The sequence below is a fragment of the Neovison vison genome, chromosome 6 (genome assembly GCF_020171115.1).
Source record: "Neovison vison isolate M4711 chromosome 6, ASM_NN_V1, whole genome shotgun sequence".
Classification (NCBI taxonomy): domain Eukaryota; kingdom Metazoa; phylum Chordata; class Mammalia; order Carnivora; family Mustelidae; genus Neogale; species Neogale vison.
This window is the reverse complement of record NC_058096.1, coordinates 200,877,204-200,902,656: the sequence shown is the minus strand read 5'-3', so window position 1 is coordinate 200,902,656 and position 25,453 is coordinate 200,877,204. Positions and strand designations below refer to the sequence as shown.

The following is a 25,453-nucleotide window of genomic DNA, read 5'->3' as shown; positions in this document are numbered from 1 at the left end:
CCATTTGAAGCTCACATTAGTTCTCAAAGCTTTTGCCCATATGTTATCTCTTCTCATCCTGATAACAACTCAAGGAAATGGGGAGGAATGATCATCCCATTTGGCAGAGGGGGAAATAGAAGATGAGAGAAATGAAATGACTTGCTTAATTTCATGTAATAAATGGGCTGAAAATCTAAGGAGTTGAAAACTCAGCATTTTGCATTCTATCATAATATTCCCTCCCACAACTCTTTCCCTCCCTTCCTTTCTTTTTTTTAATCTCTCTGACACTCTTTGGGAAGATGAATTCGAATCCCACACATGAGAAATAGAAGAAAAAAATGTACCCTTATCAGAGGTCTACCCATCCGATTTATGTTTTTACAGTATTCAATCTCCTACGCCCTCTGCCCTGAGATTTAGAGCAAGCAGGTGGGTCGTGGTCTTTCATTATGGCTCAGGTAGTCTTTCTTTCTCTACATCAGCTAAAACATTAGTACATAAACTGGAACTTACAAATAATCATATTTGTATCTCTTCTGGCTACCATAGGAATTCAAGAAATCCTAACCAAATTTCATTTCAACATAGAAATCATAAATTAGAGGGGCATCTGGAAGGCTCAGTTGGTTAAGTGGTCAACTCTTGATTTTGGCTCAGGTCATGATCTCAGGGTCCTGAGATCGAGCCCCACATCAAACTCTGCATTCAGCACAGAGTCTGCTTGAGATTCTGTCCCTCTCCTTGTGCCCCTCCCCTCACTTGGGTGCACACGCTCTCTCTCTCTCTCAAATAAATGAATAAATAAATAAATCTTTTTTAAAAAGAAAGCATAAATGATAAATATATTTCAAAAAAGTAGGTAAAAAAAGGAGAGAAATATAAAAGGGAGCCCAGGATGGAGTTAAAACATGAAATGCTGAGTCCCCAAAGATCATAATTGTGTGAATCACTATCCAAAGAGGAAAAGCCAATTAGCTTTTCAACAGAAGCCCAATTTTCTCTGGCCATCAGATCAAAAATAATGTTCCCTTAGGAAAGAGGATCCTGTGCTATTTTATGATCAATTTCTTTTCATTAAGTTCGAGAATGCCATTCCTAAGTCAGTCAGGCAGCCTCAAACCTCTCCTCCCCCTTTCGAGACATTTATTATCCTATTGGAGCACTCAGCTTAAGACAACACAGCTCAGTGATAGTATTCAATAATCAATGTTAGGAGGCCCTGCGTTAAGCCCTGCCCTAGTACAGGAGGTACGATGACTAATCCCAGTTCACGACAAGAGAAGGAAGGATAGTTCATTGGCTAGTTGGTGACTGTGTATGGTTTGTTGGCTGGTGGGATGGACAATGTTTTGGATAGCTGATGGGTTGATCAGTTACTAGTTGGTTGGATGGGTAGAGAGATGAAAACTGAAGACTAGGTTAAACAGGTTGATGAGTAAAACCAGAGAGGGTAATTTTCCTATATCCATACGCACATATAAAAGTAAATGGGAATGGGTGCCACTTAGAGTTAGAAACACCCAGTATATATTTGTTGTTTAGTGGCTGATTTTGCAGATGATACAGCATGGAGGTTCAAAGGGGCAGGCTATGGAGTTAGAGTAACTAGCTTCAGAGTGTGAGTCTGACAGCCTTGAGACCCTGGGTAAGCATCTGAACCTCTCTGTGGGGAAAGGAATATCTATCTCACAGGGCAATGGTGAGGAATGAATGAAATAATATATTTTAAAAATTCATGGGGGCACCTAGGTGGCTCAGTGGGTTAAAGCCTCTGCCTTCAGCTCAGGTCATGATCTCAGGGTCCTGGGATCGAGCCCTCCATCGGGCTCTCTGCTCGGCTGGGAGCCTGCTTCCCTCCCCGCACCCCTGCCTGCCTCTCTGCCTACTTGTGATCTCTGCCTGTCAAATAAATTTTTTAAAAAATGCATGGCACAGTTCCTGGCAAATGGTAAGCACTCAGTAAGGGTCAGCTGTAAACCAAAAATGTCTGCAGACTCTTGCTTCCCTCTGAGAGTTAGTGATTCCCCTGAGTCTGAAACTCAGACAGCAATGGCATATACACACTAGGCATTTTGTAGTCTCCACCAGGTATAGTGAGCACAAGACGCACACCTTCCCCACTACTAACGATCTTCGTCAGTAGTTGTTGGGATAAGCCCACATACAAATGGTCATGGAAATGTTCACACACTTGGGAAATTAAGCATTGAGTTTGCTCTGATTTCTGAACTTGATCTGATGCTCAAATGTCCTCATTTTGCACTTGCAAAACTATCATCCATCTCCCATTTTGGCTCTTAAGTTTGGCTTCAGGCAACCAGTGGACAGAGTTCAAAATGGGAATGCCAGTCCTGCCTTCCCTCCAAAGCGCCTTCCCACCCTTTCAGCAGACTCTTTTCATGTGTCATTCACTTTCAGGACTTTTAATTAAGCCTTTGAGACCGTGTCCCTCCTTCTCCCCCAACTTCCCTCAAGTGATCAGGGCCCCATTAAAAACAGCTGTGGGGGCTCATTAAGTTCACATGCTCTGGATTCTCCACTGTGCTGAAGAGCTAGCCCAACTCCCTCGGACTTATCAGACATGCTCTGCATTGGACCCATCCCAGCCCCTCTGTCTCCCCCATCAGTGGACTCCCCGGCCCCTGACTGGAGTGCCGTAGGCTGCTGGGTGGAGTCACTGTGGCCAGATGGCTTCCCATCTTGAAGAGTATACATCTTGGGTTGATCCAGGCAGGACCTGAGCCATGTGCCTTGGAGAGCTTGGCAGTGGGCCTGACTGAAGGCTTTGAAGGGGCTCCGTTCCATCCAGGGCGAATGTCAACTTCAGAGACTCACTCATTCCCTCAAAGCATGTTTACTGAGCCCGCCTGTGCCTGCTAGCTGGCGGACCCCTGGGGATTCAGTCAGAAGTAGAGTCAGAAGTGGCTCCTTTCCTACTGGAACTGGCTAGCAGGGGAGATAAGTGTAGGTGATTATCTACTGTGAATTAATCCATGAAACAAACATGGGGCAGTGGGGGAAGACTTCCCTGAAGAGATAACTTGTAGGTCAACTGAAGAGGGAGAAGGAGAAGATGGCATTGAAAACAGTGCCTGAAGCATGAGAAGAGCTTCACCGGCAGAGAACACCACGTATAAGGCACAGAGGCAGCCAAGGTTACTGCCGTTTATGGACACGTGGTTGGCATTCGGATGGAAGTGGAGAAAGAAAGTGGTGCCCACCTCTCATCTCAGTCTGGCCTGGGGTACTACTGTCTCTGCCTCTTCTTTCCTTCTCCCACTCACCTTTCCAACAGCCACCATCTCCTGATGAGTGCACCAGAATTTTGCAGGGAGACTGGAAGATGAGAAAGTTCTCTTCTACTGGGACGTTTGGAGGAGCTATTGAGGGCAGCGAGTGGATCTAAAACTTCATATTCAAATGCAGCTTCCACCCTTGCTTGTCCCAAAGGAATCGAGCGTAATAATCATGCCTAGACTTCGTAAGGCCTTACAGGCATTTCCTCTGGAATCTGAAGGACCTCCTTGAAGGAGGACAGGCTGGAGAAGGGCTAAATCCTAGCAACCAGGTGCCTCTAGCTCTGGAACCATTCAGCCCAGCGTGGAGGGGGTTTGAGTATCAGTGCAGTAGCTCTTGAGGGCAAAGGCACAAAAGATCCTACCAAGTACTTCTTTCCAAAATAACAGATTTGCAACAAAGTTTTTAAAAGACAGTATCTTGATAGCCTAGTTGACCAACGATGAATAGGACCATCATGTGGTGTGAAGTTAGGGTCAGCCTGTTCCACAGTCAAATATCAGAGCTGAAAGTGTGAGACCTGGAGAAAAGTCAGAAAGTCAGAAGGAGTGGCACTTTTGTGGGCCTGTATAAGGCAGAGACCCAGACACCACCCTCAGGTGAAAGAACGAGCCCTCCCCTGCTCTATCTCTGTCTTTCCCCCACTCCTCACAAATGAAAACAAGAAGCAGGATGATACTGAGCTTCTAAGGGAGCTGTTTCAAATCATTGCTCAGCCTGCACCAGTCAAAGCCAGCAGAAGGCATCCCCCCAAAAGAAAAGGCAAAACAGAAAGCACAAAGTTCAGCCAGCCTTGCCTATACAACCTCTTGCAATGAACTGTGGAACAGCTTCCCTTTCTGAGAAACTCTGAATCTGTAGCATGAGGATACTTACAAAGATGGCACGTAGTAGTTGATCAATGGCCACAGGTTCTCGGCTTACTATGCCCTGTGCCCCTTACACTGTGCTCAGCCCTCTACTCCTCATTCCATTTAATCCTCCCAACAACCCCATGAAAGAGTTGTTCCTACTTATCTTTCAGTTAAGAAAACTGAGACAGTACTAAAAGACTTCGCTCAAGGCCACACTGATAGCAATTGTCAGAGTCTCTGATCCCAAACCAGGAATGTCAGCAGCTTCAGGGCTAAAACCACCTTCCAGGTAACATAAGTGTGGTGCTGTGTTTCTTGCTCCCAAGTGCCCTTCCTCAGTGGCTTTCATTACCACCCGGGGCTGCCCGGTTCCCATGGCCTAACTATGGGCTCTAACCCAGGTCTCTACCTGATCTGCCTTTGGGGCAAGAATCAGACTTCTCAGAGCAGTCTTGAGCTATCCAGTAGTTGAAGAAAGACTTTTTTTTTTTTTTAAATCAAGTTCTCTCTGCCTCTTTTTTTCCTTTGTCTTTGCATTTCTTTTCCCTCAAACAACCTCATCCCTACATGTTTTATCAAAGGTGGCTGTGGACTAGACACTTCCAATACCTATCAGTTTGAGAGCTCCTCCAAGCCCCTCTGCCTATCTGCCCTCCTTTGGGACAGGGCGGGAAGTGGGCCCCTTCCAAGATGCTTGGTTTCATTGGGCGGGGGTCGGGGTAGATAGCATAGGAAGGGAACTGAAAAATCTCCTCTATTTTCTTTTATTGGGGGTAGGTGGGGTAGAATATGGAAAAGACCACATTGAATGTAATTTATTGTAAAGAGACACAGTGGAAACAGCTGGTCAGCCTGGAATCTGGCAATTCTGTCCTGACCATTCCATAACCTGGAACTGTGCTCACCTATTGCCACGGGCTTACTCAACTCCACTGCCCTCGCCAGTAATCATTTAATTGAAGCACTTGTTGGCAGGGAGGTCCATTCAGGAAATCATCATGGTCACTAAATTGACCTAACACAACAGCATTGCCTGTCATGAAAACCAAATGACACATTTCAGATTCAGTGATCCAGGTGTCCATCAATGACACAGCATCCTGAATTTGACCTTGGTTTTCACAGTGATGTGTAAATCATGATATCAGCAGTTATCTACTTCTTGCTTAATAGGCAACCACGTCGCTTTATGATCAGTGTAAACTTGAAATTCCAAGCTACCCATAAATAAGCATGGTACAGCACTGTGCCTCTTCTCTGCCACCAGGTTTTTGTTGTGGAATCCTAATTTTTTTTTTAAGATTTTATTCATTTATTTGACAGACAGAGATCACAAGTAGGCAGAGAGGCAGGCAGAGAGAGAGAGGAGGAAGCAGGCTCCCCGCCAAGCAGGGAACCCGATGCGGGACTCTATCCCAGGACCCCGAGATCATGACCCGAGCCGAAGGCAGCGGCTTAACCCACTGAGCCACCCAGGCGCCCGTGGAATCCTAATTTAAGGGGGAGTAGGGGACGGAGAAGTGAATTTAAAAAAACGTTAAGTGGAAGCATAGCCCAAAAAGTAAATGTCAACCAGTACTCAGTATAGAAGAAACCAAAGCTGTATTTCTTAGTCCTTACCCAGGAGACCATGCCGGCTTATAGAGCAAAATCTGAAGCATTTTTGGAGAAAGTGGAAGCCTAGGCATATAATGCCCCAGGAGCCTTGGCTGGCCCTTCGCTTCCTCTTCCCATCATTTCTGGTACGATGTAGCCTAATCTGACCCACACGAGTGGATCGCTAGTTTATGTTTAAACTACAGCCCAGCAGAGCTCCACGAGACGGAGGTCTGATGGGCACACACGATGTGCCTGTGTCTTCCCCTGATCAGAGCTGATCTCCAGCACCATTCTCATGGACTTCATGGCATCTTCCCCTTCCTCGAGATTTTCAGTTGACTTTTTAATCTATTTGCCTTGTACCTGCTTTGTATTATCCAGTATTTACAATATTAGATGGAGAGATAGTGACCAAATATGTAGAGGTCTAGCCAGAGGACTAACTGACCAGGCATGTTTGTTTAGGGACTAATTTTATAATTTGGGAAAGAGGTGGTATGATGACTTTGATTCTCTAAACAACTGGGAGGATTTAGTCAATATGCAAATGTGGAGGTCACTCCTGTCCTTGTGCATTTATTGATTGAGTGGAGGTTAACCTCCTTTTGCTTCAGAGTCTGTACCTGCAAAACGAGGATCATGACCTTCAAATAAGCAAAGATACGGATTTGTCTAACACGACCCAGTGTGGGCTGGATTAAATCGTGCAGGAATACTAATATAACCTAAAAGATTGCTGTCCCGTCCAAGAGAACTTTCTAGAGCAATGGAAATGTCCACAAAGATAATCACCAGCCAAGGTAGAGCAGAACACTTGAAATGTGACTGTGCACCCAAAGAACTAGATTTTTAATGCTGTTGAGTTTTAATTCACATAAAATTTAATTTAAATCTGCACGTGGCTGGCAGCTGCCACGTTGAACTGCCCAGCGCTGGGGGATCACGTTCATCATGCTGTCTCCTAAAAATGGGGAGGGTTTGTCAAGGTTCCCACCCAGTAGGGCCTGAGTAGTGTCCATACAGCTAAGAGCTTCTTCAGATAGCAGGGGTGGAACCAGTTTACTTAAGTTATTCACTCCAGCTCCTCCGGATAACCGGGAAAAACCCTGTGGCTCACCAGAGCAGCCAATTCCTTTATAAAAGGTGACAATGGGACTTTTTACTCTTCTGATGATTCTTCACTACAATCTAGTAATAAAGGGTGAATCTTTTGGACCAACTCACTGCTGGATTTTCGTCCCCGACTAAAACAAGCTCCTTGGATAGGTAGCAAACAGTGCTGCGGTGGCCCAGACCTAGGGGGAACGTAGCTCTGGGTAAAGATATGGTACACATTATATGTTGCAGTTAGTATGCAAAGCTGCAATAAATAGAAACTGAGTTACATCAAGGATAGAATTAAACCTGAAGTTTAAACTCCACAGCACTATAATTAAAACTTAGCCTGTAGCAAATCATTCACTTGAGATTAAAGTAGTGTGGGGAAGCAGAGGTTTGGGTTTACCTTGCTTTCTACAATTTATAAGTCTGAGCTACCAAAAGCTAACAGCCCTGCCCCCAAATCCAGCTCCCAATTAAAAACACAGTTTGAAAACCTTTAGGGGACCTGAGGGGCCCTTTTAACAGAAGTCTGCCCCTTCCCCCCTGCCTAAGTCTATGAACAAATTAAAAAATATTACCTGGTCCCCTGATGGTCTTCTGAGCTGACACAGTGTTTTCATTAATACATCATTAGGGTAATGACATTGTGCTGGCGTTTTGCTTTCAAAACAGCCTGTACTTCAACGACCAGGAATACAGGCTCGGGGCCTGTGAACACTTTGTTCCTGGGAAATAGTCTTCTGGTCCTAGAAAGGGGAAAACAAAACAAACAAACAAACCAAAACAAAACAAAACAAGAAAGACTAAATGTAATTAATGTTTTAATGTGTGTTCTCTTTATCCTAATCTGGGATGTTCAAGGCTTGCTTCGTGTTTGATTTTTGTTTGTTATTTTAACAAAGTAGACACTGGGGTTAGCTTAACCATGGCCCGAACTCCTAGAGCCAACAAGCATTTCCAGTTCCCCCAAAAACAACCTCAGAGAGGTTTCTCTCAGGTTGGAAGTACGTCATCTTGTGTAAAAGAGGTTTGAGGATCCGAAGTTGAAACTGTGGTCTTTTTTTATTTTCTAGACTGTGAACTGTTACCTCATAGACAATAATGGGTTTATTCTGGTGTCTGAAGACTATACACAGGTGAGTGAGAAATTTCTACCGGCTCTGAGTAAAGAGTGGGGGTGAGCAAAGGACAGTGTTAAAACTTTGAGTCAATGATCTATATTTAAGAGGTAATAGTAGGAGATTATAAAACCTGATTTCTATCCCTCTAAAAATGTCATAGCCTACTTCTCAGCAGGCCCCAAAGAGTTTTTACCTCCCAGTTGGGGGGTGGAGAGGTGGGGGCAGAACCCAGGGTCTGCTTTCTCACTCATAAAATGTTCAATTTATAGGAACTCTTTGCCTCAAGGGTAGAGGTGCCTCAAAGAGTTTGGGCAGTTTTAAGGAGGTTTCCTTCTTTTGATATTTAGATATTTTTCCATATATCACACACACACACACACACACACACACACGTATACAAACACACACACACACACACACACATATATATTACAACATAATTATTCTTTATGGCTTCTTTCTGGTTTTTGCCTTTTAAAAATCAGTTACCTGAGTTCAGGGATTAACTTGGGCTCTCACACTGAGGGACAAGGTTCCAGAAATAGGCAAAGAATGTCCTTCCTTCCTTTGAGCTGTATGCACAGTGTGGGGGCAGGAGGGAAAGAAATGGGAGGAAACCAAGCCATGGGGCCACGCACAGAAATCTCTACTGTGTTTGGAAACCAAAATAGGAGTTCAAACCAATAGCATTGTCCTAGAGAAAACAGGTTTCTCCTTTAAAACTTTGTGCATAGAAACCTTGTCTGGAATTACAAATTAAAATGAGCATATTGGGGGTGCCTGGGTGGCTCAGTGAGTTAAGCCGCTGCCTTCGGCTCAGGTCATGATCTCAGGGTCCTGGAATCGAGTCCCGCATCGGGCTCTCTGCTCAGCAGGGAGCCTGCTTCCTCCTCTCTCTCTGTCTGCCTCTCTGCCTTCTTGTGATCTCTCTCTGCCAAATAAATAAATAAAATCTTTTTTAAAAAATGAGCATATTAGGGCGCCTGGGTGGCTCAGTGGGTTAAGCCGCTACCTTCAGCTCAGGTCATGATCTCGGGGTCCTGGGATCGAGTCCCGCATCAGGCTCTCTGCTCAGCAGGGAGCCTACTTCCCTCTATCTCCCTCTCTGCCTGCCTCTCCGTCTGCTTGTGATCTCTCTCTGTCAAATAAAAAAATAAAATCTTTTAAAAAAATAAAATAAAATAAAATGAGCATATTCAAAGAAGGTAAAATACAGGTGTGCTTAGTAGTATGACGTGATGAAGTAGCACTAGAGAAGGAGGCACGTGGTCTCTGGTGCTTGTTCTCTTACTTGCCTAGTTTGGGGAGGGAGGGCATATCACGTGACCTGCCCAAGCCTCCTGGCGGGCTCTGTAAAAGGAGGGGTTGAGGACCATTTTATAATGAAGTCCTATTTAAATCATTTGAGGGGCACCTGAGGGGCTCAGTCAGATAAGCGTCTGCCTTCAGCTCAGGTCGTGATCCTGGAGTCCTGGGTTCGAGCCCCATGTCAGGTTCCCTGCTCAGCAGGGAGCCTGCTTCTCCCTCTGTCTGCTGCTCCCCTTGCTTGTGCATGCTCGCTCTCTCTCGCTCTCTCAAATAAATAAATAAAGTCTTAAAAAAATAAATCATTTGAAATTCTTTAGCAGTCAACAGTATGATAGGCCCTATTAATGCCAAATAAATTAGTTAATTGTCCTTAAGTCCCTAAGGAGTCTGAGCTTAATGCCTTGTTAATTGATCGATGCTGGCTCCGGGTCACGTGTGGAATCGTACTTCAGTTTTCCTTCTTATCCAGGAAAAGCTTGTGGAGTTTTTAAATGCACTTGTGGTGGGTGGAAAACATACAGGGTCAGAAATCACACTTGCCCCACCCTGTCTCCTCGGATGCTGACCATCACTGGACACGGGACCGTTGGTAAAGATGAGATAGCAGTGAGCCCAGAGGTCCATGGTAATGTGTCTGTTCAGCTGGGAGAAGAAACCCCCAGACATCCAGGAGTCCATGGAGGGGGAACCCAAATTAACCACCTGTGAGGAGGAGCCCTGACCTCCTGCCATGATGGTGGAATGGGGAGATGAGAACCTGGTCCCATGCCGGGGTGGGGAAGGGCATGATGGATATCTTCCATGGTCAGTCCTCATCTAGCCAACAGTGCAAAGTGCTCGGACCCGGAGAGACATGCATGCAGGCTCTGCTGCCGGCTGTGTCTCTCCAGGGTGCAGACCCCACAGCCTGGCCCAGGGAGCCTGTCTGCCAGCTCTGCCCCAGCTTGTTTAATGTTGTCTGGTTTCCTGCACCCCAATTAGGATAATTCTTCTTCGTCTAACAACCAGTTCCATTGACCCTGGCATATTTACACACACGAGATACAAACGTCCTAGCTCCTAGCACCAGCACACACCCACGGGGTTTGCAAAAGACTCAAATGGCCCCCGGAATGAGACTGGCAATGCTCCACGTTCAGTCAGTGAAATATCATCTCCTTCTTCCTCCTCTCTTTCTTGACTTTTTGGCAAAGTCTTTATATGCCCTTCTGCCTGAAAATTCCCTGGAGCGTGGTCGAGGTCACTCCGTGGTAATCTGAATCAGGATTTAACGAACACAAAGCCTATGGAATTTACTAATTCAGCCTCTTAGAAGGATGTATTCCACCCACCCACACGTGAGCTATAAATCCTTAGTGCACCCACAGCAGTCATAGGGGGGCTTCCTCCTAGTCTACACCGGCTCAGTCCAGGGTGTTGGCTGAGGAAGGCCGTTGCCCCAAGCTCTGTGCTGCTGTAGGGCTACACCCTCCCCCATGAGACCCGGATGCTAGCGGTTCCAAGAGACTGGAAGGATCGACCAGGATGTTAATCCTTCATCCCACCATTCAGAGTCTGCAAATCTCAGCCAGCATCAAGACCTAGTCTAAGGCCCAAACATCAGCCAGGTTGTGGGGAAAGGACTGCTCAGTCCCAGATGCCCTGCAGACGACCCCACTGTGAGGGAGCTGGCCTGGCCGTGCTGCCTCCTCCAGGGCCGGACTCTGGACTGCCTTGTTTGTCAACATAGACACTGCCAGGGAAAAAATTGCACATGATCCTCAGAAAGTGATTGGGAGAAAGGATCTATATCCTCAACAGCAGGAGATTTATAGGGCCGATGAAGAGGACTGCTGTATTTCCCTAAACAGGTCACCCAGGAATTATAAACAATCCTCTTTATTACTGCTTAGGAAGCCCTTTCTCTGACTGTTCCTGTCTATGAAGTAGTGTTTTAATCACAGGGGACTGAGTGCAGATTAATGCTTACTCCACGCAAGCATGTGTGTGTGTGTGTATGTCTATGCACACGCATGCACGGGTGTCCAATTCCAGCGCTCGGCGTCTGTTACTCAATGCCTCTCTGCCCCTCTGCCCCTGCCATGTCCTGTGGAACATTCCCATCTGCTTACTAGTCTGCTCTGTAATCCCATAACCTCTCCTGACTATCAAGACATTTTCCACTTTTAATGTAGCCTGAACACCGGCCCTTTGCTTCCGTCAGATCCAGAATACAGACGGCGTCCGTTTCTGATTCTCCTCTGGTATTTGAGCGCATTGTTGATCTCTGCTTCCTCCTGGGTTCTTCTTTTCTTCCCCGCAGACTGGAGACTTTTTTGGTGAGGTCGAGGGAGCGGTGATGAACAAACTGTTAACAATGGGCTCCTTTAAAAGGTAAGGATTTTATGGTCCCCCACGCCCCCTGAAAACGTTTGCCTAAATAAAATAAAACAAACCAAGGTCAAATAAAGCAAGCCCAGACTTGACCCCGTGGCTGGTTTGTACTTGGGTCCCTGCTCCAGAAGATCTTGCTGAAATTCGATGCCTCTTGCATGAGTGTTAAGAGTCACAGAAACTCAGCTCACAATGAGTTTCCTGTTCGCCCAGCACAGGGTTTATTGGAGGCCAATATTAAAGTCAGAGTCTGCCTTGGGACGCGATTATAACAGTCTTGAGCAAGTGATTGCAAAGAAGTAGGAAATGTTTTCCCCTGGCTAAAAACGAGAAGTGTATTTTGTCTCATATTGGCAAACTGGGGGAAGCTTGCTAGGAATCTGCAAATCGAGGATGAAAAGTGTCATGTAGAGACCTGGAGAAATAATTTTAGAAAATCAAGTGAAAGGTCCCCAAGCCTGCTCCCAGATGGTGGGGAGTTTAAAGTGCGCTAGGAGAAAACCCAGATGGTGCCAGATGCCAGTGGAAGTAGGTGCTCCACACCTGGGCCAGGAGAAGGAGGCTTATGTGTGATCACGTCTTCGTGACCCCACGCCTCTCCCAGGCAGGCCAGTCGTGCGCCTGGGGACACCAAAGCCTGTGGGAGAAGCCGTCTCCCCTTGAGATCGGGATGTCAGTTATGTCCCCGCCAGGAGTCAACATGTCTCCCCTCCCGTGGCCTCCCAGGAAAGAGCAGCCTTTGAAGTGCTGCTTCGGTGGACATATTTGATGCTGTTCCGTGCGTAATAGCAGACACGACTATGGACCGGGCTCGCCTGTGAGAACCGCTGCTGCTGGTGGGAACGGCAGGCCCCTCCCGGCTCAATGGCCAGGAAGTGTTAGCTCAGGAAATCGGACTTTTAAGCCAGTGAACAAGACCCACGGAGGGCCGTGCTGAAAGCAGGGAATTCAAAAATGATGACCCAATTTTTGAGATTCCATAGCTTGTTTGTGCCAGAAGGAGGAGGAAAAAAAAAAAATGATATAAAAAAACTTGGCCTCACTCCAGCCGTTCTGCAATCTCTGACACACTCGCCTACCCCCCAGCCCGCCCGCAGCAGTGTGTTCAATTCCCTTTTTAAAATTCAAGTGCAGTTTTGTCTTTTTTTTCCGCCAGGAGTCATTGGACACGTGCTTGAAAACTCAGCTCGGAGCTGGGATGGGGTTGCTATGGAGTTTTCCACGACCTCTTTAGGCTTCCCAGGGCAGCTTCTGGATTGTCTGCCGTCCGGGGCTCCCCTGGCCGTTCCTATCTCTACATGGTTGTGTGCCTTTGTACCTCGTTCGCTTGTTTTCGACTCAGTGGAGGGGGAGACAGAAGACGAGAAGAATCACACACGTGTTTCTCATTCGAAAGCGTATTTTCCAACTTCTTTAACAAAATCAGTGGGGTTTTTTGTGTTTTTTTCTTTTTTTTTCCCCTCTCGGACAGTCCTTTCAAACAGCTTGGTGGGAGAAGGAGGAAGGTTGTAGTGGGATTTTAGATTGCCAGTCTTCTCCTTGATGTGAGCGAAGTGTGGCTGGCATGAATCTAGAACTTTCTTTGACTCTGAGAATAGCTAACATATTTGAGGAAAGGGAAGGACCGGGGACTTGACTCAAGTTTAAAAGCATCTGTTGTCATTGCGGGAATTGGCCGACAACGCTCATGGGCCTCTTCGAAGGGGGCCATCGCTGGGACCACGAGAGCAAGGAGGGTTTACGTTTTGGAGTCAGATGGTTTGGATTCAAATTCAGACTCCGACAATTGCTAGCTTCGTGCCTGAGAATGAGTCAAGTGACCTCTCCGAGCTTCGGTTTCCTTACGTGGAAAATGAAGGTGATAATTACAGTTGCTTCCACGGGCTGCCGTCGGAGTTAATGAGATAATAATGAGCAGAAAGTTCGTACACAGTGCCTGGCATATATTAAGGGCTCAATGATTGCTAGCTGCTTGCTGTGATTCACATTGTTGGAGGTCTTCGCTCGGGCTTGGCTTTGCTGTCTGCCTGGCACCAGGTGGTGCTCCTTCTGCATTCCCATACCTCCCAGCAGGCTTCCCGCGAGGGACATCTGGCCAGGGGACCTCCAGTGTTGGGGCCCTGCGGTGCAGCCTCAGAGCCCAAGGGTGACAGTCCTTTCATTCAGAGAAGACCTGTATTTCAGAAACACCGAAAGGAGGTAGCCCAAAGTACCTGGTGGTGCACTGGGACGGAAGTCATCCCCACAACACTGGATGCCTGGAGGCTGAGTTGCTCTGGGGACATGGCTGAGCCCAGGGAAAGCTCAGGACTGGTTCCCTGCTCTGCCCTCACATCATCTCTCCTCCCACTGTCTTGGACACTTCTGGAATGGCACCAGGTTTCTTAATTTGATCTGCTTATATCCAGTCTTCAAGAATGAGTTTTTAGAGATAAGAACCACCCAAACCATCTTCTCCAGAAAGAGCTCACAGAGAATAGCATCTCTGTTTGTCCTTCTTCCTTTCTCCCTCTCCCATGGTCCAGATTTGCTGCCCCTCTCTCTAAAGCAAGATGGTGCTTGTTTACATGGCAGTGGACCCTTTCCTGGATTGGCTGGTCACTTACCTAGTGACCTGATGGTCATTTTACTTAGCAAGGGAGGGAGGGACAGAATATCTACTTCTAGGTCTATAGTGCCATGGGGAAGAGAGGGAAGCCAAAGACTTGTGCCAATCACCAACTTGAGGGAGCTTTGAGAAAGTTCTGCTGCAGTGTGTGCAAACAGTCTAAGAGACAAGATGGTCTCTCTTGGTGACTTTAGCTCAGTCTTCGACTTGACTCTGTTTACCCTGCTTACCTGTGACATTAGTATCCAGGGTCCAAATAACATACCAATAGCTTCAGCAGTGTGAAAGCAATGATCACAATGGCTCCTTCCCTGAGTCACCTACCCCACACCAGGCCTGGGCTGCCCCCGACACATCTTAACCTCTTGCCGTACTTTCCAGCAACTCCGTGGGACAGGTATAAACAGGACCTGCTGCATAACTTGCAGGGCCCAGTGCAAACTGAAAATCTAGGGTCCCTTGTTCAGAACATTTCAAGAATTTCAAGGCAGTGACACCAGAGCCTTCCACCAAGTATGAGGTTCTGTGAAATTACACAGGGTGCATACCCGTGCCCCTGGCCCTGGGTGTAAATATACCCATTTTATAGATGGTAGTGATGAGGCTTGGAAAGGTTAAGAACTTGCCCTAAGTCTCTGTGTAAGAGAGCTGTACTCTGAGCACAGAGAGAATGTCTAGCTCTGCCCTTCACCTGGTTCAGAGCACGATAGCATTGTGCTGTGCTTGGAGCTTCTTCCAGTTCTGTTTGAGAAGGGAAAGGTAGCTGAGGAAGATGTTGGCTCAGCAGTGTCTTATCTGGGCGAGCAGAACTTGCGGGACTTGCGGGAGGGGAGGCCAACCATGCGATAACATCGCCCAGATTTCCTCCAGCTGAAGCTGATACCTCTTTGAACCAAGCGCGTTCCCAGGCTCTCTGTGATTTCTCATGAGATTCCGTCCGCCCGGTCAGCTTTCTGTATTTCTCAAACCGAGAGCTCCAAGTGCTTCTTCATTCTTACAACGAGAGTAAGTGGACTCCCTGGGTGGTGACTCATTTAGGGTTTTTCAGTTTAGCTATTTTTCTTTTTCACTCGCATTCACATCCCGGAAGAGTCTTGTTTTCATATTTCTCAAAATCCACACTCCATGGGTTCTCTCTGCTGTCATTGGCAGTGACATCACCCCCTCTCATGATTACTAAGAGAACATCTAGTTTCAAAATATTTTTCTTAGAGTTCTTGTAAGAGCAATTTCTTAGAATTCATTTATCTCCCCCACCCCTTGCTGGTCCCTAGTGATTCAAATTCAATGTCAAATATCCAGGAAAAGTGAAAATCTATGTATGTATGTTTTAATTATATATAAAGTGAAAAACGTGTGTGTGTGTGTGCGTGTGTGTGTGTGTAGCCAGTCACAGGAGAGTATCCACAGTTCCTGAGAGGGTCTCCTTGATACACTGGGCTTAAGCTATGGGCACTCCGGGTTGGGCACCAGAATCGTACTGTGTGGCGTTGTCCAGACTTCCCATCTCTCCCAGCCTCCTTTTTTTTCGTCACCCAAATACGGACCGCAGGATTTTGTGAGAATTAGCTAAAACAAAGTATAGGGAACTGCTCTGCAAATGGCCAAGTTAGTGCAGCTAGAAGGGGAGATTAGCTCTTGGATAAGAGCTCCAAATGTCTGAGATCTTTTTTTTTTTTCTTTTCATTTTCTTCTTCTCTTTATTTTAATCCCTAAGGTCCCCCCAAAGTGGTTCCTTAGCAACAGTTACCTCCACGGCACAGCCTTGGGGGTGGGCCTGGGGGCCTGGGCTCAACCAGCATCCCTGGAGAGCTTTTAAAACATGCCTGTGCTCAGGCGGCAACCCCAGGAGATTCATGGGAAATCCGGCTGGGGTTTTTATGCCTTGTTGAGAGCATCCCCGTGCTTCTCGTGCACAGTCAGGGTCAAGGAACATTAAGTCAAGAGCACCAGGGTACCGGTCTAGATGAGGTCCACTTTGGAGCAGTCTGACGTTGGGCCACGTTAACTCACTAAATTGCAGTTTTCTCAGCAGCAAAACAGACCTGAAAGAATTATTCACATACCTGCTGGTGGGGGTTAAATGGAATAACGCATGCTTATACCAAACGTCCTGGTAGGTTCTGCCAAAAGGTCTTCCCTTGTTCTTTGTGGATCTGATTAAGCTTGAGGAAGCAAAGACCAACTGGGCACACCTGGCCTTTGGCTTGCAGAGAAACGGTCTGCCTGCTAATCTGTTTTTGCTTTGGGAGCTACTGATAGTTCCTCTCTGTCTGGACTATGTGTTTTTTGCTTTTTTCGGTTTTGTTTATTTTATGCACTTAGTGCCACATGCCTGAGCTCTCACTCCTTCATGACCGTGTTTTCCCCAGGGGGCCTGGTGAATGTCTTCTGCACCTCGCCCCACACATTCATTAACATAGCTGACTTGTGTAGAATTCCCCGCAGTGGCTCCTTCTGCCCTTGAAATTGCCTTTCTAGAAAGGTGACACATCAGGCAGAATTTGGGGCTTGGACCATTTCTTCTCCTATCTCTGCGGGATGGAACTATACAAGGCTCTATTTAGGTTCCATGGCCAGTGAGGGGAGCTCTCCCTGTCCTTGGTCATCACATCACATTTCGGCCAATGTCTTGGCCTTGGAGTCTCGAGAGTGTCAAAGGAGACGTCGGTTACGTCTGAGGGCTGCTCTCTCCTGCCGACTGCTCCCCCAGTGTCTAATACTCAACACTCATGCCGTGAGTGTAATGGCTTCTTGGCTTCCTGTTGACCCGACCGTTTCCACAGAGGTATGCTTTGTCAGAGGTGGCACTGAAAGGAACAAGAAGACAGATCGACTTGAACAAGTGTGTTTCTGAGCCAAACTTTCTGGAATGTGGAGACATGAAGATTCCAGGGCCCTGCACTTTAAAGCTGCTGCTTGAGCATCCCCCATGACAGCAGTAAGAATCACAGCCCTCCTCTTCATCGTAATAGCAGCACGCCTCATTTATTAAATACCAGGTACCGAGGCCCGACATCATTCTAGGTAGTTTACATGTATAACCTTCACGCATCCCCATAACAATTCCGAGACATAACTACCACCATTATTTCCATTTGACAAAGGAGGACCTTTGACGTGGAGGCTCTGAGCATCTGAGGGCCTTGTCTGAGTTCACCCACAGCAGTGAGTGGGGGAGATGGAATTTGCACTGATGTCTCTCAGATTCTGAATTGCAGACCATATTGATCCAATCCTCCCTCATCTTCTCCCCTAGTCAGAGTAGATTGAAGTATTTCTTTTAGAGATACTTGTTCACATTTATGCTCATTTGGCTTTAGGAGATAGAGAAAGAAAGTTTCTCAATCCAACGTTGAGTCCAATATACCAGTTAGTTTTTCTAAAAACAATAGGAAATTTCAGAATAACAAGGGGCTAAAGAACATAGCAGTTTTTTTTCTCTTTTATATGAAGGAAGTCTAAAAATACCAATTTGTTGTTGTCATGGACTCACAACCACATCTTTTTTTTCCTCTACCTTCTTCTGTTGGCATTTAAACTCAAGGTTACTTCATGGTCCAAGATAGCTGCTTAGTTCCAGCCATCACATCTGCTGTCTAGGCTGGCAGAAGGAGGAGGATCCAGGGAGGTCCAAAAAAGTCCAATTAAAATTTCTTGATTGTAATTTATTTTAACAAGTAATTCTATTGATTTATTAAAGTAAATTAAGGTTTATTTATTCAAGTGTTTAGTCCCATACAATATTTCTGCTTCATTGCACAGCCTCTCCTAGCTACAAAGGAACCTGGGAAATGTGCATACCAAAAAGTCAGGGTTCTGCTTGGCAGAAGAGGAAAATGGACTTTGGGAGACTATAATAATCTCTGCCACATGCATCATGCCTTCTGGCTTCAGAACACACTTGTCCTCTAAATATTGAATCTGATTTCCTGTGATACGCACTTGGAAAAGCTTCTAGAGATAGGGCTGTGTTCACAGCACCCAGTTCCCCCCACACCCCACCTACCCATTGCAGTCCTGAACACAAATGGTCATGGGCACCGACTAACTCATCTGTCCACGATGCTGGACCCCAAGCAGCACAGGAAGGAACACTCAATAACACCCGTGGGGGTGACCAATAGCAATAATGGCACCAGCAACACCAGCGTCCCTAGGTACTGGCACGCTGAGCCTCAGTTACATGCCTTGCACCGTGTTGAGCCCTGCACAGGCATCGTGGTGGTGCAGTGCTGTGAAATGTAGACATGAACTTGGCAGAGCCTAAGGAAGCTCCCCCAGCATCCAGGTTTCTTGCCTCAAGTGGGTTTTACATGAACTCATTCCCCAAGCAGAATTCCACTGTTTCCTTCTATTTCTTACTCAAACAAAGAGGCAAAAAAAATTTAATGTTTTCTACGTGGCATTAATCAGGATTCCATTTTCCCCTTCAGTTAAGCTCATTTTTGCGGAAGGGGCAGGTGAACGGACAGTCAGACTGCCAGCTAGGTGCTCTTATCCCCATGCATGCATATTATCCTTAGCCTTAAGATCCAAGCAGCCGGTCCACTCAGGGCTGTAATAACCTTGGAGCAGTGATTTCACCTTCTGAGCCTGTTTCTTTTCCTATAACATGTCACCGTGCCCCGAACACAAGAGCTAATGCCTGCATGCTGGCAGAAAGTAATTGGTTATTATTGTTACTGCTTTTATTACCAGGGTGAGATGCTGACATGACCACTCTCTGAAACTTTGCTTTGTTTTATATTATCAGCACCTGCTGATGAAAAGCATTTGGTGCTCCAAGTATACGGTGAGGGAGGCGTTTTCCCATGGCTCACTCCTCAGGGTTCTGCACTAGACCCCCAGTAGCCCCAGGGCCTTGTGTGTGGCCACATGGTGCTTCTTCTCTGCTAAGGAAGGATGCTCATTCACTAGATTTGTGCCAGGGATTCCCAGGCAGGGCCTCAAAGCGGGCAGGGCCAGGATCATGTAAATTCCGCATCTCTGCTGTATTCTTTGTGCTGGGCTGACCCTGAAAAGTGGTACCGTCTCTGTGAGAAGTTGCTCTGGGATGATATGGCCACCAGTGTGAGAAGGAGCAAAGGGATAGCACCTGTTGGATTTCCTGTTAACACTCAGATCAACAGATGGAGCTTCTCCCCTCTCTTGGTTTTCTGAGATGTAAGAACAAGTAAGGCTTCCCTTCGTGACAATGGCTTTGTTAAGAATTTTCTGTGTTCCTGGGCCCTGTCCTATCCCTTGCAAGTTGAAAGCTGCCCCAGAGAGTACATTTTATAGCTCGACGAAAGAACACGTATTTTTACATGCTACCCTAGGGAGTCACTTTACTTCTCGTACTTGCAGATTCAAAAACGCTTAAATAGGTCCCATGGTGAGTTTCTGCGTCAGATGCCTCCCTGTCCCATTTTTAGGACTGTATTTACAAACATTACGCGGTTTCAAGATTGGTTTTTGGGCAAATTGCTTAAGCAGCCCTCATCCAGTGAGTCATTGTAGAGAAAGGACCTGACCTTGTGGGCACACAGTAGGTGTTTAATAAATGCTGGTCCCCGCCGTTACTCACAAGTCGAAACAAGCTGAGCTCATGCCTTTGAAATTGAACCTTCTAATTCTTAGCAGAAATATTTTTCTTGGTCATGATTTTTGTCTCGTTGGAAAAGCGCAGTAAAATCGCTTTCTGCAAGTCCCAGTGCCCTGGGCCTGTCCTCCGCGGGGCACACAGGGCTGTCTAGGTTTTCTTTTCAGCACTTTGAGTTTCTCCTCACTGTATCTGCCTTCCGTCAGTTTCAAAGAGACCCGTCTGGGGAGCGCGGAGATGTTAATGATAAGGTCTCAGCGGCAGCCTGCGGCTGGAGTGGCCTGGTGGGGATGTCATGGGGATTAAGCCATGTTATCTGTAATAAGGATAAACTCCCACTGCTGAGGGCAGCCGTGCTGCACCAGTCTTGGGCCGGGCATGTGGCTCAGGGCTTATTTTAGAGCCGAATGAAAGCAGGCAATTATCATGTTCTTTAACTATAATCAGCCAAACAGGATACAGGTAGCCACAAAATGGAGTTATTTAAAACAGTAACAAAATCACTTCAAAAAGGGTAATAATCTGGAAGTCTCTCTTTCTGCAACATCTAGTTAAAGCTGTCTAAGCGTGGAGAAGACAGGGAAGGCTTGTTCTCTAACCTCCTCGATGGCAATGGGATCAGGAAAGCTTCCTTGGGAAACGAAAGGCAGGATTCCTGGCCCGGAGGCTGCCCCCCAGCCATTGAGTTTGGCCTCACTGTGTAAACTCCAGCCTTTGAAGATGGTCCCAGGAGAATCCTGCACTTTCCTGGGAGGGTAGCTGTTGAGGGGCTCTGCTGGCCCAGCCAGCTGGTCCCTCCTGGCCCACTGACCACAGACTTGAAAGCTGATTCAGGACTTGGGCTATGAGACCTTATGTTAGGCAGCATTTTCTGTGACATCCCATTCTGGGATGGGGCACGGGGCGGGATTCTAAGCATGTCCCAGAATCTGTCAGAGCCGGCTCATGGGCAGAAGGCAGAGTGAGGGGGATTCCTGGAATTCTGGCTCTGCCGTTGGTTAGGAGTGTGAACTCAGACGCACTGCTGCAGCTGGCTAAGACTCAGTTTAGCCCTCTGTGAAATGGGGATGATTAGAATTATCTTGTAGGGCTTTGCTTCCTGGAGTCCCTTGCTCACAGTTGCTAAAGAGCGCTCAGAAGACATGAGCTCTTGTTATCATGGTCCTCAGCTCTGAAACCCATGGATAGAAGTTCCCATGTCACGTCTCCGTAACCCCAGAGCGACTCCTGAAGGTGTCTTGTACCGCAGTAACAGACGTGAATTTTACGCTGCATCCTTTGTGCCAATGAGCTAAGAAAATCAGGAGGCCTGTGCATCCTCCAGCCAGCTGGGGAAAGCTGAGTCAGTTCCCATTGCATTAAACACGACCCCCATTAATTAATAATGACAATGAAAACCAGACTAATAAATTCTAACAGCCACGGCAGCCCTGCCTTCTGTTGAAAGCTTCCTCTGGACCAGATCCTGTGCTAAATGCGATACGTATGTAACCTCCGGTAATCCCACAACCAACCCATGACGTAGCCATTTTTCTCACCATATGACAGAGGAAATTGGGGTGCCCAAAGAGTAAAACAAAACAAGCAAAACAGCGGTAATAAGTGGACGGGTAAGGATGGAGCTTCTAACTGGCTTCTAACTGGCCTCGAAGCTGCTGCTGTCGAGGCCACAGGACCAGTCAGTTGAGGCCTTGGGAATGGGGTAGCTTGGAGATTCCAAACTCCAACAAAGAACAAAATGAGGCTTTCTGTTATAAGAATCATATTTAGCCAGCATGCTAAGTAGTGTATTTCAGTGTATTTCCACGTCTGATTATTTAAATCTTAGGACATCTTTGTGAGTCATTTTACAAGGGAGAAAATGAAATTTCAGAAGAGGGTTATCATCTTGCTCAAAATTATACCCTAGAGGGACGCCTGGGTGGCTCAGTCGGTTAAGTGTCCTATTTCAACTCAGGTCACTATCTCAGGGACCTGGGATTGATCCCGTGTCGGGCACTGGACTCCTTCTTCCTCTGCTTCTGCCCTCCCCCTGCTTGTGCATGTTCTCTCTCTCAAATAAATAAATAAGTAAATAAATAAAATCTTAAAAAAAATGCACCCTAGATAATGGCACCTGGATAATAACCATCCAAACCAAGGCCATATCCACGTCCGCACGACTCTAAGCACAGGCACGTTCCACTCAGCCCATGCCGCCTCTCACCACGCTCTGGCCCACATTTCCACTGTGGAGACAGAGTTGAGCAGTATGAAAAGGACGGAGCCAATCACAATTCTTGTCAAGTCCTAGAAAGCCCTTCCAGGGGCACAAACAGATATCCCCTGGATGAGGTGGAGACTGGTGTGGTGGGGCAATCAAGGACCGAATAGAGCTGTCCTGTGCGGTCTGCAGTTGGTTCCATGGCTGGGGTAGCAGCAGGGCTATGCCAGTGATGAGCATTTCAGTGGAGATTTGTTTAGGGGACTTCCCTGAGCCAGATGCTTGGCTGGCTCATGGGCTACGTTTCTGTCTCAATAAACTCAGATTCTCCTGGCATCTGCCAGGAAGGAAAAAGCCAGAGGACAGGGAATGAGACCAGAAGAAATGTTCTGATGAGGGAGAGGCTTTGGGGATTTGCTGGGAGATCGTGTGACCACTGGAGCTCTCCTGGGCTCTGCTACCAAAGTCACCTATATGGTTCTGGTTAGGAGCTGGTTTCCATCTTGACCTGGTCAAGCATGGTTAGTTTTCTACTTGGTGCCCGTAGATGGTTCTTTGTTCAACCCATTTGTGTGATGCCTCTAGCTTATTGTCCAGAGGAGGAGGTCTTCACCCCTTATTTGAATTTGACCTCTTCTGTCTAGTTGTGACATCTTCCTGTCAAGATTCAAGCAATCAGGCAATCATTCATGCTTTCAACTTTTGGCAGCCGAATGCTTTCTTCATGCTGGGTGTTGGGCTAATGCGCAGGGTCCAACACCAGTCCTGCTCCATTGAACTTTGCTAAGCACTGTATTATTCTAGAAAGGAACTCCTTCAGAGAGAATTCCTTGCAATCATTTAGGAGTTCATGTATCTCAGTATTAACACGTCATCTGGTAGTTACGTAATTCAGACCAGACTTCAAGTGCCTCTTCTTTGGGGTGCCAGAGTAATGGGATGGGGGGCTGGTGGGAGGATGGAAGGCATGCTGCCTCTGGGATAAGGTGTTTACTCCTTCTAGAACCTTCAACTGGCTACCATTCTCCATTCTCTGTAAAATTGTTGATGAGTATTAAAATATCTGCAACAATTATAAAGTGAAATGTCTTGGCCATTGAGAGAAGGTTGTAATTGGAAATGAGAGCTCTACTTTCATCCTTGGTGGAGAAAAAAAATATATCCATTTTCTTGTTTCATAAGTGGCACTCTTTTTTTTTTTTTTAAGATTTTATTTTATTTATTTGAGAGAGAGAGACAGTGAGAGAGAGAATGAGCGAGGAGAAGGTCAGAGAGCGAAGCAGACTCCCCATGGAGCTGGGAGCCTGATGTGGGACTCGATCCCGGGACTCCAGGATCACGCCCTGAGCCGGAGGCAGTCGTTTAACCAACTGCGCCACCCAGGCGTCCCCATAAGTGGCACTCTTTTCAAAAGCAAAATATAGTCACCATGATGGTGGTGGTAGCTGGGAGTGGGGATTACAACCGATAAGCCAACTGATTTCCAAAAAATTGTCAAAGCGCCTGGCTGATCTTGGTGTAGGATTGCTTCCTAGTGCTTGAGAGAGAGTGGATCCTGCCAATTCCAAACTCAAAATGGCCCTTCCCAGCTCTCCTCCATCCTGGAGACATGGCCCAAGCAAACTCCCTCCAGGGCCCAGAATCCAGTTCAGAACAGCAACATCCCTCTGGAGTATACTCATCAATGCACATCAACCTTGTTTAAACCAAAATGATTGTTTCATCAAGCTGGTGGGCTTCCATCCCTCTCTCCTTACCTAACCCCAATACCTTTACTCCCTTGGCTCTGCAGGTTCCAAGTGTGACGTGGCCCTGTCTCCAGTCCTAGACTTTGCATGTTCCTCATTTGTCATCTTTGTTAGACCTGTGTTTGTTTGTGTTTGTCACTGCTGTACTTGGTGGTGGTGCGGTGACCATTCACCATGCTGGTTCGCCTGTAGCTTCCCATTTAGTGATCCTCCTTTCTATTCTTTCCTATAGAATTACCCTTTATGACTATCAAGCCATGTGCAGGGCCAACAAGGACAGCAGTGATGGCGCCAGCAGGCTACTGGATGTAAGTATGGTGCAATCACCCAAAAAGACAGGGACACGTTTCTATCTGCCTCTCAGTGTGAGCATGTTTTTACCTTTGGAGTAATCAAGTGTATCTTTTTCAAAACCATGAATGTTTTAACCAATGTTTAACCCAATGTTTAAACCATTAATGTTTTAAAGTGTCTCCAATTTTACTGGTTAAGAAAAACCACTTCCATTCAAACCCAAATCCACTGATTATATGAATGATAAGTGGGTCTTACTTACATCTTTGATGGACAGATGTGCCCCCTTCTGATGGACAGAAAAGGGGAAACGTTTTGGCGATTCTCTGATTCTCATATTAAAGAGAATTTGGGTTGGCTCATCAGAAGTCTTCCCTTTGGTTTGTAAGAAACTGATTAGTCCAAGAACAAATTCACATGTGGATACTAGATTCTCTACCCTAATCAGGGTTCTGCTGAGCTTTGGTGGTGGGTCATTTTCGCTGGAGCTGGTTCCATCAGTGATGTCACAATGATGTCATATCAACATAGATATCGTATCATTAGAAACAGGCTTTCAGACTGCCGGAAATTAACTGTTATAATTTGCTGCCAGTTAAAAAAATATAATTTACAATGTATAAGCAATGTAAGTGTGGCCATCCGTCACCTGAAAACCCAGGAAAAACAGTTACAGTATACTTTGATGTAACCCTGCATGTGTGTATAATAAATATAATCTTTGCGTGTTATCGTTTTGGAAATTCCAAAAATTAACCTGAAATCTGGTTTGAAACACAAAATTTATGAGCTATTTTGGCTTTTAAAATATAAACACACACCTTCTCATTTGCAGATGTAAGATCTTTAGGGGAGATTATTTAAAATCCAAATATTTAACGTGGTTCTCCTCCACTGAGGGGGCAAGAAGTGATTTGGAGCTGGAAAATCTCTGAAAGGCAGCTAGGAAGTGAAAGTTGAATGTTTTTGAAAAATACCGCTTTTTAATGAGAATCAACATGCCTTCCCAAATCCAACTTCCCTAGACTTAGCATGAATATTTCTAGACTTAAAATGTTCCCAAGATATGTTTTCATCATCAGGCTTAAGAGCTCAATGGCTTTACTCTTCTGAATGATAATGTACATTTAAATTTTTAATCCTGTATTTACATAATCCCTTTGTATACCCATACATTGAGTCAGTGTCTGGCACAGAATGCTTGAGTGCCCTTCACTTCCACCCCCACCAACCCCCTTGGCCCCAAGGGAGCTGCCTGGGTGCCTGCCCCTCCCCACCTCCAGAGCTGCCCTAATCTCTCTATTCATTCCCTCCTCCCAGGGACCCACACTACCCAGGACTCCCAAAATGTCACTACACCCATCCCGGCAGGTACAAA

At 46.4% G+C, this 25,453-nt stretch overlaps 1 protein-coding gene across 3 annotated transcripts in view; it reads left to right on the top strand.

Annotated features, from left to right (window-relative positions):
• Positions 1 to 25,453, top strand: part of CACNA2D3 (calcium voltage-gated channel auxiliary subunit alpha2delta 3) — an 863,447-nt gene that overhangs the window by 766,338 nt on the left and 71,656 nt on the right. For all 3 annotated transcript variants that reach the window (XM_044253365.1, XM_044253364.1, XM_044253363.1), the window contains 3 exons: positions 7,910 to 7,972; positions 11,568 to 11,638; positions 24,014 to 24,089. In XM_044253365.1, the coding sequence (XP_044109300.1) occupies positions 7,910 to 7,972; positions 11,568 to 11,638; positions 24,014 to 24,089 (210 nt within the window). The remainder of the gene's footprint in view (positions 1 to 7,909; positions 7,973 to 11,567; positions 11,639 to 24,013; positions 24,090 to 25,453) is intronic.